We start from the raw sequence: 18524 nt of genomic DNA, 5'->3' as shown, positions 1-18524 counted from the left end.
ATATTCCCACGGCCCCCTAATCAGTACTCAGTGGCTTTTCCCCCGTGGAACTGAGAAAACAAAGAAAACTATTTATTTCCTTTTCTCAGGTAAATGTGTGATAATTTTTCTGTCAATGTATTCTTTTCCATTATCTAATAATACAGAATCTTTCTACCAGTTTTTAAATTCAAAATATAAACACAAATGAAAGAATATAAAGTTACGTTTAAGAAGGAAGCTGACTGTTCAAGTCAGTGTCAACGTACCTTGTTCCTGAGCCCAGGAAAGCCACCAGGTGAGGAGGACGTTGAGGACTAACAGCATGTTCCAGTGCCCAGGGGTCTATCAACACGAGTGCTCCAGGAGTGCTGTTTGGGGCTTCCAGGCAGCTTCCTGCGCAGTGACCAGGTGTGACTCTGAATTGAAGTGCACTACCATGAAGCTAGTTCAGTGAAGTCACTTAATAAATACCAAAGTATCAAAGTTCAAAGAGTTTTGCGAAATCCCGCAATCGCTATTAATGTTCAACTATCGTGATTGCCAAAGTAGAAATTACAAACCCTGGATCCAACTACGAAAAACACTGAATAATCACCAGGGAATTACATGAAATAAATGTCAAAAGCGTGAGACAAATGTAAAAGGATGCTGGAATGGAGTCTGAGGATTACTGGAGAGCAGGTGGGACAAACAGACGTGACCGGAAATGGTGTCAATCCATCAGTCGATAGTAAACGCTGATATTGAGTTAAAATTAATAGACAACTGAAGAAGGAGATAAAGCAGAATCGGATTAAAAAATAAAAAAGCCCAGGGATATCCTATTTCCAAACAGAGCAATATAATATAAAATCGAGACACGCCAAAAGCAAAGACATTGATAAATATAAACTTGTATGAACTAACTGTGAGAAAGGTTATTGTAATATGAGATAAAGTGAAATTCAGAGAGTTACCAGAAATGAAAGAAGAGTGTTTCATAATAATAAAGAAAATCAATCCCGGTGATAAGAGGTTCACCAAGGCGAGGGGGAAAAAGGCACAAAAGTTGAAAGGAAAGAGTACAATGCGAATGTGTAATTTAGAACACAAAAGCTCAAACAACAAAGAAGCACTTAGGTGACGGCCAGGCCCGCTGCGTGCTGTGTCTGAGGAGCCTTTGCAAGGAATGGTCCAGTGGGTGCCGGCATAAGAGTGGACAGGTAGAAAGCGGATAAGACGAGAAAGTGTGGAAATCCATAGACATGCACGAAGCGATCGTTCCACGAATAACATCACATTTCAAACGACTAGGAAAAGACGATGTATTTCCTAACTACTGCTACTCAACTGGAGACTCAGTCAGAAAGAGACAAGATCTCCATACTCCCGTGACCTGTTGCATTTCAGAGATCTCCAAGTCCGAAAAGAAACTCCATATATTCAGCACGAAACTGATGGGGAAATGATTTGAAATTTGGGGGGCACATAGCCAGAAGAAGAATTGCTGGGTCATACAGTAATTCTATGCTTAATTTTCTGAGGAATCTCTATAGTGTTTTCCATAGATGTGGTACTTATGGACCATGGGACATTAGTCAGCCACGAGATGCAACAGTGCCGTTTGCGACAACGTGGATGGACCTTGAGATCGTCTTGCTAAGTCAAATAAGCCTGGAAAACTTGACGACCATATGAGTTCACCCATATATGGATGGAAAACTGAGAACAAGAAATGAACGAACCATAAAAACAAAAACTCACAGGCAGACACCAGTTTCATGGTCGGCAGAGGGACAGAGGGTTTGGGGAGAAGGCAGGGAAGGGCTGAGGGGGTCAATAAATGCTGACGGAAGGGGGGACTTCAGGTGGTGATCACACAACGCAATATGTAGATGACGTATTATTGAACCGTACGCTTGAAACCTACGTCATTTTATCAACCAATGTCACCCCGACACATTTAATAATAACAATAATTTAAAAAGCTATGGGTTCATTTGTTAAGAACATGTAAGACTCTGACTCAGAATCTGAGTGAATATAAAATGCTAATTGTTTTAAGAGCACACAATGAAACTTCCTGCCCAGAAAAATCACCATAAACTCAAAAGCCAAATAACAACCTTGAAAACTGGTTTCATTCATCTCACAGAAATGTGAAATGTGAACTGCAACCTGATAATCTTATCATTTTTAAACCAAGAACAGTAACAGGAAAAGGGGGGCTAATATCTTAATCAGAAAATTTAGAGAAAAGAAATCCAAAAGAAATGGTCCTTAGATATCTTAAATGAAATTCAGCACATTTATTTAAAAAATACGCATTAAAGTTATACAGAGGTAAGATTTCCTATTTACCAAACTGGAAAAACATCTAAAAGGTTGACAACTTCCTCAGCTGGCAAGAACAAGGAAAAGTAGGTCCTTCAGAATAGCGCAGAGTTACCTACAGACCCCTAGGAAAAAGTAGAAATATCTATGAAACTGCCTGTGACAAATTGAATTAATAAAAATTCATGAATCCATGCTGATACACACAAAAGTTTAAAGATAGAGAGAAAAAAACTCTTGAACGGCATCAGGGACGGTCACTTACAAGTCTCTACTTCAAAACCTAGAAATTAAAGGGCAAAAAGAAGTATTACCAAATCTTTTTAGGTGTAACTTTAAGCAGAGTTGGTACACTGACACTCATCTTTACGCAGAATGACAGTGGACACATGCAGAACAATGACAGAATTTATCTTAAAGATGACTCTTTCGCAGCCAACAGTATCATTGATTATAGGCAAGTATCGTAGATGCCACAACGATGCGGGGAAAAGTTTGAGAAAGATACTCGACACACAGATGTCAACATTAACAGCAGAGAAACTTGCCAGTTCTAACACTGTTCCTCTACACGTGAGAAAACTGGCTGTCCCCCCCGATGCAGAGGTACGTGGACTGGCTCTTTGGTGACAGCCAGGTTTCTCTAAGAATGTCACCTGATTCGATTTGATACGAAGTAACAAGGTCTCACTTTAAATCATTAGCCAAATTATTTATATATTTATTTTCATCATAAACGTCTCGTGTTTTTGTAGAAATTATATTGACTGATTTTAATCATGTGGTTGAAACATACAAGCATAAAAATCACATTTCAGACTTGCGTTTGAATATTTCCAAAACCTTTTCTACCGACATCATAAAAACACTACTGGATATGAACATCATCATGAAAGGGTTCTTTAGAGTTCTTGACATGCATTGTCTTACCTCTGTACATATTTATATCACGGTTCAAAGATGATACATGTTAAGGACAAGAAAATGGAACATTATAAGCAAATACAAAAGAATTCAATGCAAACTCTTCCCCCTATAATCTCTAAATTCAACTCTAGTTTTGGAAAGTGTTTTATTGTGCTTTCTACAAATCTTTGTTCGATAAACATTTGTTCAGTATATAAAGTATATAATGTGCATGTGTGTGTGTTTATACACGACATTGTATTTTGATCGGTGCCATAATAGTTATGCACCCAATTAGATTCCAATTCCTCTTTATAAATTCTTTGAATTATGATGCGTGCTACGTAGACATCTTGTAGATGATGGATTTCATCTTTCTGGCGGTATATTTAATTATCGAGAGATAAGCAAAACTAAGTAATAAGCTCTCACATCGTGTGGCTCACATAAGTTTGATAGTTTGGTTTTTATGTGTGTGTAAGTAATATTATTTCGAAGACGCAAACTTTTCTTTTAAATGTCCTCTGAAATCAGAGTGTCAGAGCATGTCAGAAGTTATGGGGCATCTGTGAGAGAGTTGGAGAATGGTGGATGGAGACAGGCATTCAACAGATTGTATCTAATTCCGGGCCATAGATGATTCATGAAAAAAACACACAGCATAATGGTCTGAAAGGTTTTAATGAGATGCTTTTAAGAATGATTTCTTAGTCTTTCAGGTTACAATCACATCCTCTACATAATGTTTCACACAGACTCTGATCCATGACTAAAAATTCTGATTTTTCAATGCTTAAAAACTATAAACTGAGAAGACTTGACGTAAAAGCTCTGAATGAATGGGCATATGGTGATTTGATGGCTGCGTTTTCACCATCCACAAGTGGGATACTCCATTTTCCCTTCGCGACAGGTGACTCGAAATGCATGCTCTGGTGATATTTTATGATATCCATGTTGACACGTAAATTCAACAGTATCCTCTGTTCTAGAATAATACTTTTCATCATCTGCCCATCTTAACTGTATCTTATGTGCTTCCATTTCTGCTTCTGATATTACGCATGCATCTGAAGGTGAAAAAAATGAACATAAAACGTTAAATCGTGTACAAATATTTTTCACAGAATTTCACACTGTCACATAGACTCTTCTGTGTCCAAAAATTCAGACTCAGAACCTTTTTCAAACCAACTCATTGAAAATCCATCATATACATTTAAATCATTTTACACTCTTCATGATGTAAAAGTGAGAAACTATGTTTAATGTGTGATAATCAAAGATTTCTAATGTCAATGATCATCTGAAAGCTTTCATGAAAGAATCTTTCGTTGCTTTTGTTGCTTGCCTAAGAAGCTTTCAAATGACATGTCCTCGTATGTTACTATATTGTAGTCAAGCATTCAATAGAATGCAAAACGTTATACTCATTACATTGATTTTTCCAGGATCCATGGAAATGATAACGACCTTACCTAAGCATTTTGGTGGTTTTGACCACCGTCCATTTATACATGTTAATTTCTTGTTTCCCCAAAGCTCATACAAGGACTCGCACTGGTACTCCACGGACGACCCCGGAGGGTACACCAGCTGCGGGAATGTGGTGATGTCTCCATTGTCAATAGGTGGCGGGGGCCCGCATTTTCCTGTAGACTCTAAGAAATGTGTTATTTGATTTGTAGAGAGATCGAAGAAAAACACAGGTTAAAGTAAAGCAAATAAAAACATAGCACAATATGTAATATTTGGACTTTGGTTTTCTAACAATGTTATGGAAGACATTTTAATCTCTTAAATTGAGAGTCAAATACGAAGCCCTTTCTCACCAAATCTGAAAGCATCTATAAAACAGAAACAAATATGTCTGCTTTGCAGTATTCCAGTGCTAATCAAAACAGTTTTCTAAGTGGGTGTGTGCTGGACTGGTCGATGGCGAAGGTAAACAAAGGAAGGTTCAGTTCTTACCTACACGTACTGCAGTGTCTATCGGATCTAGCCATGTTCCTTAATTTCTATTACAAAAGAAAGATCGAGTCCCTTTTTGAAATTAAAATATCACGAATTTGTATATTGCAAGAGATTTTCTAACTTCCTATTCCAGACAAGATGAGGTAGAAACATTTCTGCTTATTCTTTCTGCCACGTATCACTGAAAATCCTGAACACACCGTAAAAACCAACAGAAGAGATTGTGAAAGATGCGGAAAAGAAGTCGATCTCGTTATAGACCCTGGGATTCAAGGAAGTACACTGAGTGAGCTGTTTATGTTTCATTTGGCCTCCTACATATCACTGGGTACAAAGCATGAAACTCAGAAATGATAGCGAGTTTATGAAAAGATCGAGTCCCAAGAAGAGCCTCCTCACTATAGGCAAATGTGCAGAAAAGGAGCAGGCTCTTCAAGAAAGAAACCACCTTGTGCCGTACTCCACTCGCTCTAGGAAAACACCATGGAAGAAACCTAAGACCAGCGTTCTCCCTACTCGATCAGCGGCAGCCGGTCGGGGACCTCGACCTCCACCTCGGCCATCACCCTCAGGGAACAAGACGCCTCTGCCCTTTCCTGTGGGGTCCACGGAGACCAAGTGGGGAGCCTGAACTTGCGCAGAGACCAGACAAGGCCTACAAGGCCTCATGCTACTGCTAGACTAAGGGCTCCCCAAACCAGCCTTAGAGACGTTTAAAGACAAGCCTCGAATGAACCTGGCTGACCCGCGACAACCTTAGCCTTCCCAAACAAGCCCTTGAAGTCACATGCCCAAGACCCAAGCTGCACTATAGGGCAGGGGTCACTCAGGTGTGTGCACCTGCTCCTCTCGGCCTCATCAACACATCCCGTGGCATCCCATTGGATCTGGTCACTGCGCTGAAGCGCGGAGCCCCCTGCGCTGGCTTCCTGGGCTCCCACAGATGCTCACACCCGTGGTGATGGTCAACACTGGTGTTCTTGATGCAGAAGACAATGGAAAGCCCTCCTGTGCCATCGGGCTGATGATACCACTGTACAATTATAGGCGTCCACTTGCGGTTCTTGTATTGGTTTTTCTTTACTAGTGTCTATCAATAGGCTCATTTATTTTTTAAAATACATATTGAAAAACATTGTGTGTGTACTCATACAGGCTAGAGAAAAATGAAAGCAAATAGGTCCATTAGCAGAATAAAAGTTGATGTCAACATCTTGCCACAATAATAGGTGAGTTTATCGATGAATATTAGAAAATCACACACAGACTGGGACGTCAGACCAGTTTACTTACTAGCACGGATGCACCTGGGAGGGGGGGACCAGCCGTTCTCCGTGCAGGTCAGTGACCTCCGTTTATTTTGGAGAGTGAAGCCGGGATAGCACTTGACTACTACTGAGTCACCCTGTATGTAGGTTGTTTCATGAGGTGGAGAATACCCATTTTCCAAAGAACTGAAAATACATTGTCCTAAGAAACAGAAAATGATCATTAAACAACCCATACATTTGGTCAAAATAGCAAATTAAAAATTATCTTAACATTTAAATTGGAATGAATAAACATCCAAAATAATATAGCGCTTCAGAAAAACTACAGCTACTATCCAATGTTTTTTAAGAAAGAAAAGTCAATATTCAATATCATCGAATACGTGTGAATGATACAGGTGTTCTCGCACAGTATTCTGAGCTCTCGTGCTTTTTAATGAAATGCTCCTCAGACAAAGAAGGACCTCCATCGCCTGTTATGCTCATAGGACTCGTCCCTTGACCTTACTTTCGTCACACAGGCGTAGCTGTGCACATGAGTGATTGTTTCTCTCCACTCTGAGATACGTAGACGTGCACCGTTACGAAGGGGTTTGCTTACTGAGGCAGGGCACAGCTGGGGACCATCCATCCCGTCTACAAGTGATGTAGTCCCAGGTTTCTTGTGTATCAGTCACAAAGCCGGCATCACAGGAATAGTAAAATGAATTTCCTACATCTACTGGAAAGTTTGGTCTATGTCTATTTTCATGATGTAGGCGTCCATGTTTTATTTCCGGAAAATCACAGGGCTTAACTTGTAATTAAAACAAACAAAAAAACAGTGTGAATAACGTTTCGCCTTAATATCAAACGAGAGACACTGTTCATTAGTGAATTATACTCTCTCATTAACATAATTACACTCATCGCATTAGGGTTTCTAGGACAAGGAAAGTGACAAAATTCAGATGGTAGAATTAAGACATGTTTGTGATCAGTTCACAATATGTACAAACATCGAATCCTTGTGTGGTACACTCGAACTGAACGTAATGTTGTATGTTGATTTGATCTCAATAAACTGATTAATAAACACGTGATTGTTTGTCCATGACTGTCACACACGAGACGCCTGTCTCATGGTGATAAGGCCGCCCTCTCGGGTCACACATGAAAATCCACTCGGCCTTTGGCCTTGAACATGCCTGGGCCTAAATGCCGGCATTCCTTCCCGATGTTTATGTTCTGCTGTCACAATCACATCATTTAGTTGTGACATCACAATTATATTAGTGAGAGGAATAGATAATTACACACACGTACGTGTTTAACATTGAATAGCCAAAAATGGGTTTCTCACTTTCGACGATATGGTTTTTCCCGACTTGTCATTGGCTGCTTTGTAAAAGCAAAGAAACCTCGAAAATCCTCTGCTTTCCCTTGACATATGGCAAACTTTTGGACCTTCCAGGTCCCCATTTTTGCGTGTTTCAGAGAAAGCGATTTCAGAGGTAAGAAGCAGGTCAAGATGCACCCGGGACTTACAGCCGCATCGTGGAGGGGGCTCCCAGCCGGTTGTCGTGCACTTGGCCGTGGTTCCTTGGCTCTCAGGATAAAAGCCTCTTTTACACCGGTATGTGACTTCATCCTCGAGTCTGTATATGGTCCTTTTAGGACTGTAGTCACCATTTGCAATATGTAGAGGTTCACACGTTATTTCTGTAAAAGGATGTGCAGATGACACAGTAATCACGACGTTCCCATGAGAACGTCGAGGACAGGAAAATAAAGGAAGTGGGCGCTGAGATTCTGTCCCGACCCCTCGGCCAACGGCGTTAAGCGAGCCCGGCCTCGTGTCCCTCCCCTTCATCTTGGTCCCCTCGACCACAGTTCTCAGCTGATGTACCGAGTCTCCTGCTCTCTCGAGTCCCCTTTCTCCAAGGCCATCGCATAGGACACGACGTGGCCGTGTGTGACAATGACAGTGTCATCTGTCCCTCCACTGCTCTTCCCACGGCCCCACCTTCGTGGCTCTTGAAGTTCCCTTCAGGGCTGTTTGCAAACACCCCGAGTCTCTCCCCGTGAGGCGCCTGCCGAGCTCCCCCCTCCGCATCCCTGGTAGTTTGGCCATGACCGCGGACAGATGCCACATCCACGGACGGCCACCTCCTTCTCGAGGGGACTGGGTCCTCGGTGCTTCCAACTGGGGCACTTAGGAAGCTTCCCTGAGTTGTTATTGTTGGTAGTGAATAAAGTTACCCAAATTAAACACTTCGGAAAACCCCGCATGCAACAAGGTACAAAATGAATAACTGACAGCGAGACGCACGCTGCTCGTACCTGCTGCCTGACGACAGGTGTCGTCTACAATGACTTGGATTTGAGAGGGTCGCATTACCAAATAAGACGACAAACAGACAAATCATAGTGAAGAATTTGTAAACTTAATGATAGAAGTGACTTGAAATTTAAAAGTGTTTCAACATTGACCATGTCTCAGAAAGCAAATTAGAATGTATTGGTATTACACTGGAAACTAAGAATACATTTAATTTTTCTGTTAAAGGAGATACGTCTGTGATACACAGCTAATTACGTTAAACATTAAATTGATAGTGATGTTAATGACCTTCAATAGCTTTCTAAAAGTCACAACGCAAATACAGTAAACTGAATATATTTAAATGTATAATTGGATGGTGTTTGTCATAAGAACCTATAAAATCATCACCATATTAAGATCACAAAGGTATCCGCCATTCTTCAAAATTTTTTCAAACAAGCAAGAGTCACCCGAACATTGTGGACTTATAATCCAGGTTTCCTGTGACCGATTTTACAGTCGAGGTTTTAGGAGTATATTCCCACGGCCCCCTACTCAGTACGCAGTGGCTTTTCCCCCGTGGAACTGAGAAAACAAAGAAAACTATTTATTTCCTTTTCTCAGGTAAATGTGTGACAATTTTTCTGTCAATGTATTCTTTTCCGTTATCTAATAATACAGAATCTTTCTACCAGTTTTTAAATTCAAAATATAAACACAAATGAAAGAACATAAAGTTACGTTTAAGAAGGAAAATGACTGTTCAAGTCAGTGTCAACGTACCTTGTTCCTGAGCCCAGGAAAGCCACCAGGTGAGGAGGACGTTGAGGACTAACAGCATGTTCCAGTGCCCAGGCGTCTATCAACACGAGTGCTCCAGGAGTGCTGTTTGGGGCTTCCAGGCAGCTTCTTGCGCAGTGACCAGGTGTGACTCTGAATTGAAGTGCACTACCATGAAGCTAGTTCACACCCTCAGTAAATATCAAAGCTTAAAGAGTTTTGCACAATACCTCTGTTCCCGTAATGATTTCACAATTGTTTTGGCTTCCTTCCCTGATAGGTACTTGTCCGCCTTTCTTCAGGCTCCAGAAGTCGTGTAAAACTCCACCTTCCAATCTCAACGCTTCATGGGAATAGGTGAGCCTCTTTCTCAACCAAGAGACTCACGTGGGAACAGCTCCGAGCCAACAGCGCTGTAACGTTCTCCCACTCTCGCCCAACTTCATCACCGAGGGGCTCGTGGAAACCAGTGTACTTGAACACTCTTCCAGCATCTGTATTTGCTTTTGCTTATGGAAGTACTCTTATTTCTAATTCACATAGACCACATCACAGAGGACAAGAGTTCCGGCATATTCCTAGCATGACGATATTCTTTAACTAATGTGCTGTGGGGCACCTTTTATTTTAGGCTAAAAAATCCAGCTGCGTACGACAGTTTCCCTTCTGAAGTCAGAATATGAATGGAACTCCCTCACCTGTCCTTTGACTGACTAATTGCCCTCATTCTATATTTCCTCTGTATTTCCTATGTCATCTTTGAAGATAAAGCTACTTAATGTAATAGACCAAAAAAAAAAAAAAAAAAATCCCATAGTTACAGATTGGTGGTAGCCAGAGGTGAGAGAGATGTAAAATGAAGAAGGGAGTGTAATGGTACAATAAATAAAATGAATAAGTTATAAAATAAATGAGTCATGGAGATGTGATATACAGGCGAGAGAGAGAGAGAGAGAGAGAAGAGCAAGAAAAATACGTACAACACAATAGAAAATGGGCAAGAGCTTTTACAGGTCTTAAGTTAAAAGGAAGTAAAAAAATAGATGTTGAAGAAATGAATAATATCTAATGCATGTATTTACGACAGACATTTGTGATGCAATGTTTTATGTCTTCTGGCTCTAACCGAGAAGTAAATCGACAGTAAAAGTGATTATTATTGTTAAAAAATAGTAATAATGTAAAAAAAATAAATGTATTCACACTTCTTGGAGAAGACACATAAAATCTGATCAAACTTGTGGACATTTTGCCAAGGGAAACGAATCAGAGAAAGACAAAGAGTGTATATAGATGTCACTTACATGTGGAATCTAAAAAGCCAAACTCGTAAAGCAAAGCATGGATTAGAAATTCTAATCCAATCTGACCACAGCAGCAGGGTGGGTGCGGGTGATATTGGCGGGTGCTGGTAAAAGGGTACGAACTTCCCATAGAAAGATGCAGAAGTTCTTGGAATTTAACACACAGTGTGGCAGCGATAGTTGACAACATGGTGTTGTGTACTTGTGAGAGCAAAGACCCCAAATGTTCCTGCACGGGAAAACGCGATCTGTGAGGTAGTGGATGTGTTAACCGACCTCGCTGCTGTCATTTAGCAAGGTGGATGACTATCAAATCATCGTGCCATTCACCTTGAACGTTCACGGTATTACCTGTCAATTATCTCCATAGAGCTTGAAAAATCTTTGATTTAAAGGGTACCGAAAGGGCACCGACATCCAAATGACGGAACGTAATTGATTAATACCTGTTTGAAACAACAGCTATTAGTAGGTGTGTAATAAACAATGCTAAGGGAATCAGGTTACTTTTGATAGTTCGACAATGGTATTTTGCTTAGATGTGCAGGTTTACCTTTTTTTTTAGAGAGATGTATTATTTAATAACGTCTGCAGATATTTTTAATGGTTTACCTCCCTCCCTTGAAACACAGAGTCGCACAAAAGATTAATTTATACAGAGACCAATAAGTATAGACAACAAATATGGCAAAATGTTAACGATGGTTGAACCTTAATCGTGGCTACGCCGGTGAACATTAAACTGTCATCTCGACTGCTCTATGTTAGATGGTTAGGAGGGAAAGAGCGTTGTGGGTTTCTCGTCTGTAGAGAACTTTCCGTCTGGTTGCTGTATAGAGCTCATTGGATGTTAGTAACATATCACATTTCATAACAATAATATTAATACATGGCTGCCAGACGTTTGTTTAACGCCAAGGGAATCCCACGCAAAGTATTTTTCTCATCGAAAGTGAGAAAATGTAACTGTTGAGGGACAGTATCTGACTATCCTTCGTCATCTATGCATCTCTGAAGTGATACGAAGGGCACGCCCTCACTGCGAAGTGTCCTGGCATCGAGATGTGGGGAGACGCAGAGCATGCTCAGTACTGAGGAGATGCGAAGCCTCAACTTGCCTTCTGCCCATGGGTGAGCTCTCCAACCCGCCCCCGTCAGTAGACTTCCTACAGATCCCCCCTCCAATTTTTCAAAGCCACTTTAAAATGTGTCTCGCCAAGAGTGATTTTAGCTGCTTCATGCTGATAAAATGCACGATGATAGAAATTATTTTTCAGAACCTTGTGGAATACTTACCAAAGCATTGCCTTACCACCGGATGCATGAAGATGCCAGCGGGCATCTATATCATTACCAACGAGGGCTTTGTAGTCCCCGGCATGCGTTGCCTTGCTTTTTGTGCCATGGTTATTTTAAAATAATATATTCTTGTGATTAAAACTTGATACATGTTAAAGGCGGAATCAGACAGTAAAGTATAAAAAGGTTAGATCTCCACCCTTCTCTCTATTATGACAAACTCAACTATAGTCACTGTAAATTGGTTCTGTAAACATCAGAGTTCAAAGTATGTTTATTCTTGATATTAGAATATCATTTTATGTCAATAACTTAACTGCATTTGAACTCCTGTGATTTGCTTGAATTATTAAATGTGTCGGGATCTTGTAGGAGATTATACATGTCATCTTTCTGTGAGTGTTTTTCTCTTTATAGATAAGTAAGCTAAAATTGGGAACTGATAGTTATTGGCATATTGTCAAAAGTGTGCACTGTGACTAGTTTGGTATTTATATGTTTGTGAAGCGATATTATTTTAAAGACAAGAATCAGCAAATCTTTTCTGTTTCCTCCAAAACGGTATCTCAGAAAGCCATGGAAGTTATGAAGAAAGCTTTGAGAGAGGAGAATGGCGGCCGGAGGCAGGCACGGAAGTGATTGCCTCGAATTTCCGGCCCGCGATGTTCTATGAAGAAGGCGTATGTCATTCTAGTTCGCCGAGTTTTAATGCAGTGCTTTTCATAGAGAGGATTTTTTTCTCTCATATTATCATAATATCATTTTAATGTTAACACAAATCTTGATATTAACACATTTGACATTAACACAAATCTGATTTATTGAACATAAACAAGTTAAACAATGCTTTAAAAAAAGTTGAGATGAATTGGATTTAATAATAATAATTTTTTTTAAAATGCACCTACTTTAATTAATGACTATGTTTTAATTACTTCTCTCGCACACAAGTGGGATACTCCATTTTCCCTTCGTGACAGGTGGCTCGAAATGCATGATGAGGTGACATTTCATAATATCCAGCTTTACAAATAAATTCAACAATATCATTTGTTCTACAATAAAGCTTTTTCTCAGCTGCCCATCTTAACTGTATATTATGTTTTTCCATTATTTCTTCTGATATTATACATGGATCTGAAGGTTAAAAAACATGAACAGAAAACATTGACTCATATACAAATATTTTCCACAGAATTTCACACTTTCACATAGAATCTTCTTACCTAAAAATTCATTTTCAGAACGTATTCCAAACCAACTCAGTGAAAATCCATCATGTACATTTAAATCATTTTACACCCTTAATGATGTAAAAATGAGGAACTATGTTTAATGTGTGACCAAGATTTCTAATGTCAATGATCATCTTAAGAGCTTTCATGAAAGAATCTTTTGTTGCTGTTGTTGCTTAAGAATATTTCAAATGACATTTCCTCGTATATTACTATTTGCTAGTCAAGCATTCAACGGAGTGGGTGGTTGTTATTCCGTGAAAATTCTATTATGAACAGCGAAACATCATACTCATTACATTGACTCTTCCAGGATCCATGAAATATTAGCATCCTTACCTAAGCACTTTGGTGGTTTTGACCACTGTCCATGTACACACGTTATTCTTCTGGGTCCCTGAAGCACATAGAAGGACTGGCACTGGTACTCAACGGACGACCCCGGAGGGTACAAATCTAATGAGAACGTAGTGATGTCACCATTGTCAACAGATGGCGGAGGCCCGCACTTTCCTCCAGAATCTACAAATATTATTTGATTTATTAAAAGACCAAACCGTCATACAGAAAACAGAGGGCAGGACAAAACCAGCAGATGATGTAATATGAAGACTCATGTGAGTCTGGAAAAGGGAATGATTTGTTGGAGAAATTCTAACCGTACGAAGTGAGGATTATAACATTTCGTACCCCTCCATCGATGTCTTGTTGCGGCACACGTAAACCAGAAATAAATATGTCTGCTTTGCCATATTCCAGCATAAAAGTGGCTTTGGTCACGGTCACTGCCGGGCAGAACCCCAGCTAATTGTCATAGGGGTGTCCTTGTTCTCTCCTACAGCTTCCTGCTGTGTCCTTTGGGACACCAGTAAGATTGTTTTTAAAATTTTTACTTTCATTTAAAAACCCCAACTCCTTGAAAAAGTAAAGAAACAAATTGGCAGAAGGTAAAAAGGGAATATTCACTTCCTGTTTCGGAAAGATGGGGTAGAAGCAGCGCTTCCTACTCCCTCTCCTAAATACAGCTTCTGGAAAAATTCCATACACATGTCCTACAGGACTGACTGCAGAGGGGCCGCACTGGCTGGGGCAGCAGGAAGAAAAGGCTCCGCGCGACTGTGACCGGCTTGGGTTCCCTTTGGCTTCTCACGGATCCCAGTTTTGGCATAAGAACCTTCCTGGGGAGAACCATGAGATGTGCACGCACAAAAACCCCAAGCAGAACCCGCTCTCTCTCTAGCCAAAGGCCCAGGAGAAAAAGCAGCCTGAAACCATGGTATCCCTTTTTTTCCCCCCAGCAATACCTAACTCTTCTAGAAAAAAATACCTCAGACCACCCACCTTGTTATCATACTGGCGTCTAAAAGGTGCATAGTAAATGTGATTTAACGGCACTGTAAGAAACATTGAGTAGACGAGTAAATGATAACCACACCCCCCGCACGATCGGGAAGGTACAGAGGGCTGTCCTATACGACCTGTCCCTGCACAGCCTTTGACTGTGTTTTGGCATCATCCTCTTAGGGTTCCCAGACTAAGAAGCTCCAGCTCAACTTTAGCTCCAATATACCCTCAGTTTTCATATGGTTTCTTCATGAAGAATTTCCCTTATTATCAAACATCGAATTTCCATATTATAAAAAAAAAAGCACAAAGCTTTGATAATGGGGATGTTATCAATACTTTGTTTTTGTCTTTACATGATACACAGTTAATCTTTGCCAAAAAAAAAGGTACATGCCAAGTAAATAGGTTTGCTGGCGGCATGATGTTGAGCATCACTCTATGGAAAATTTAATTTTATCCTTGTGGTGTTGTCAACAGACTTTGCATAATTTCACTACAAACATTCAGTTCGTGTTCCTTAAACAAGTAAATGTCTTTCAAAGATTTTCACTGAGTTCCTGACGAGTGCTTTCTAATTTTGCCTATGTTTAATCTACGTTTAATCTGTAATATTCTACTGAGTATCCAGAGATTTACATAACTACTTAGACAGAAGTGGAACCCTGCAACTCAAAAGGAACTATAGCAGTAACAACGATACTGCCCGTACTTCATGCTGCTCTTTTTGCAAAGTACAAAAAAGCACAGGGAACGGCATTTTACTCACAGAAACGAATGCATTCAGGAGGGCTGGACCAGCCGCTTTCTGCACAGGTAATGGTGCTCTGATTGTTTGGGAGGCTGTAGCCCTGACCACAGACAATCTCTACAGTGTCACCTTCCTGGTGTGTTTTTCCTGAAGATGCAGAATGGCCATTTTCCACCCAAGGGAAAAAGCACTGTCCTGAAAACCCAAAGGATGAGTAATAAACGTTTTGCATTGGGTTCACGCACTTCAAAAAGTTAGCATGTAATACCGTTAATCGCTAATCGTGTATTTCAAACATTTTACACTTGTCAAGTTCCTTTGGACACCAAAAAGAGTCACGGCTTCTTTTTTCTCCATTTGATTGTCTAAATTCCTTCCTAGAGGAGGAGAAGGCTTTCGTCTCGGTGGTCGGCATCTTTTGTTTTTCTCTTTCCTAATCCTGTCTTCTTCACTTCTCTGTCCTCGCCGAGAGAGGAAGACAGATGTAACTTTTAGAGAACAAAGATGCGACTAATGAAAAACACAGAGGTAAGGAAAATAGATAAAACGCTTCTCGAACATCCAATGCAGCCGTGTATTTTGAACCGAAATTACACGTACAAATGAACTTTCCTGAGAAAATCTGTGTTCATACGATTACCGAGTACGTTGAAATTAAATATAAGCAGTGAAAATGACTGACCATTAGTATTGGAAATGGAATAATTTAGACATTCCACAAAGTTCGTACCTTAATTTCTCCTGATGTAATTTCTGAGGCATGCCGTACCTTACCGCTGCTGGCTGTCACTGTCCTTGTGTAGATTCTGCAACCCCTCCAGGCACCCCCCTCATGTACTAACACACCAAAGCATTCGTCCAGGGAGGATTCGGGGTCTCTACTCACTGAGGCACTTTGGCGTCGGTGACCACCCTCGCTCCGTACAAGTTATTTGGGTCCAGAGTGACTGAGAAGCAGACACATAGCTCCAATCACAGGAATAGTAGAAATATTTTCCCATAGCAACTGGGAAGACTTGTTTGTATCTGTTTTCACCATATATGCTTCCGTGTTTTATTTCTGGAAAATTACAAGTTGTTTCTTAAGAAAAGAAAGAGAGAGAGAGAGAGAGAGAATGAATCATTCTGCTTTACTTGAATCATCACGTTGATGAATTTATTCTGTTTCTCTTACTTTTCCCACTCATGGTTAGTGCTCCGAGACCTGGGATGATCTGTAACGAAGAGGTTGAAGGCAGCGAGGAGCTCGCAACGTGCGAGTTCTCCAGAACCCTTTCTAGTATTAAAATCACATGGAAACATGTCAATGCCGAGGAGGAGGATTAAAATGGCTGAAATGCCACGACCTCCCACATCTGAGGAATGTCCTTCTGTTGTGATGGTCGGACTGTCCATTTCTCCATTCACTTCCCCGGCGTCTTCGTCCTGTGTCTTCTGCAGATGTCCCTCCAGAAGTCTTAGGTCTTTCCTGCATCCCCCACCCCCATCGCACCTTTTCCCGGTCAGGGCGACATGTTGCATGAGACAGGTATACGAACAGGTACCCTCACACGTAGTAATACTGTAGATGCATACGTATACATCTGACTATTTCTAACCTCAGTGAATCAGTGAAAAGAAGTTGAACATAAAACATTCGTAAAGTAAAAAACATTAGCAACACCAACACAACAAAGATATAATTACTAAATTCTGATGAATGTCTCCTAAAAATACGGATGTAGGTATGTGAGTGGAAAACGGAAAGATAGTTTTTGATTGTTTCTGTCCACTTTCTAAACTGCAGAATTGTATTTGTTTGCTGTGGCTGCCATAACAAAGCATGATAAAATGTGGCTTAAATGACTGAACTTTAATTTCTCATGATTCTAGAGGCTAAAAGTCCAAAATCGAGGTGTCGGCAGGGATGGTGATTTCTGTGGCCTCTCTCCTTGATTTGTAGATGGCTGTCATCTTCCTGTGTCTTCACAGGTCTTCCTTCTACGTGTCTGTATCTTAATTTCCTCCTCTTATACACACACCATTTTTATTGGATGAGGGCCCACCTTAACGACTCCTTTTCACTTAGTAACCTCTTTAAATACCCCATCTTTAGACACATTTCACTCTGAGTCCCTGAGAATTAGGGCTTCGACATATGCATTTTGGAGGAACACAGTTCAACCAATGCTGACTAAAATAAACAATGTTTCTATCCATACAAAGCGTTTCATCCTCAAAGTCGGTTGCTTTCTCCTTGGGAAGTATTGTTGCCACCCATAGTTACAGGGCGTTCGGGGAAAAGTCTTCTCTTAGAAAGAGTTCACTGAAAGAGTACGGTGTTAGTCTGGTGGTGGTGGTGGCGGTGGCTAGCGAAGGATATTGCCCAAATATAAATGGAAATAACATAAAAACCCAGCATGCCGGTAACTTATTTAAACGAGATCGTCTTGTAAACCAAGAAATAAAGCATAGTGATGCATACTCTGTTTAGCAATAGTGCAATGAAGTATCCCAAGGCACACTGGAGGATTCTCATTTCACCTTGGGAATGAGTATCTTAAAGGGAAATAAGAGACTTTAAAGAGATAGTGTAATGAAGACTTCATAAGGACGGTAAAAGAAGGGGGAAAATGTAATTGCATAAATAAAATTTTAAAGGTTCTATCTATGAAAAAAAGCTGATAGAATACACAAAAATAAATTGCTTTTTAATGAAAGATAATATCACCTACCAATTATATTTGTTATAAGATAGAATTCTTTACTGCGTATAGTTATAGTCAAGATAATTAATACAGATTCTATATTGCTTTAAAAGTGAAAAACAATTAGCCCACAATATACTAGAGGTAATGCTACAAAAATTATTTATGTATTTACTCAACATTGACAAGTGAATGCAGAAATCTAATTAAAATTTATTGTCATTTTTCACCAGGATCAAGAATATAGTCTACATTGTTTTGAAATAGATTTCTTTTTTCCTGCCACTAATTTATCAAAATATTAAATTATGTTAATTATTTTAAGTTTTATTAAGGTATAATTGAAACAGTAAACTGCATATATTTGAAATAG

The 18524-nt window shown here is 40.1% G+C and overlaps 2 protein-coding genes across 7 annotated transcripts in view; both read right to left on the bottom strand.

Moving 5' to 3' along the window:
• The window catches only part of LOC107520817 (complement factor H-related protein 3-like), a 31206-nt gene extending 28406 nt beyond the window's left edge, over positions 1-2800 (bottom strand). Inside the window, exon 1 of one of the 2 annotated variants that reach the window (XM_036235477.1) lies at positions 249-2800. In XM_036235477.1, the coding sequence (XP_036091370.1) occupies positions 249-306 (58 nt within the window). In that variant the 5' untranslated portion in view covers positions 307-2800. The remainder of the gene's footprint in view (positions 1-248) is intronic. The other variant, XM_036235476.1, reaches the window with a different exon arrangement.
• The window catches only part of LOC107520841 (complement factor H), an 80317-nt gene that overhangs the window by 19474 nt on the left and 42319 nt on the right, over positions 1-18524 (bottom strand). For 2 of the 5 annotated variants that reach the window (XM_036235475.1, XM_036235473.1), the window contains one exon: positions 2993-4271. The exons of 1 other annotated variant lie outside the window; for it this stretch is intronic. In XM_036235475.1, the coding sequence (XP_036091368.1) occupies positions 4072-4271 (200 nt within the window). In that variant the 3' untranslated portion in view covers positions 2993-4071. Of the gene's footprint in view, positions 1-2992; positions 4272-12822; positions 13272-13708; positions 13892-15482; positions 15660-16350; positions 16546-18524 lie in introns of those variants that run through there. 2 more of the 5 variants (XM_016165062.2, XM_016165063.2) reach the window with 2 other exon arrangements.

This window comes from Rousettus aegyptiacus, unplaced genomic scaffold (genome assembly GCF_014176215.1).
Source record: "Rousettus aegyptiacus isolate mRouAeg1 unplaced genomic scaffold, mRouAeg1.p scaffold_m13_p_18, whole genome shotgun sequence".
Classification (NCBI taxonomy): Eukaryota; Metazoa; Chordata; class Mammalia; order Chiroptera; family Pteropodidae; genus Rousettus; species Rousettus aegyptiacus.
Note: the sequence above shows the minus strand (reverse complement) of the source record. Positions and strands in the feature narration are given on the sequence as shown.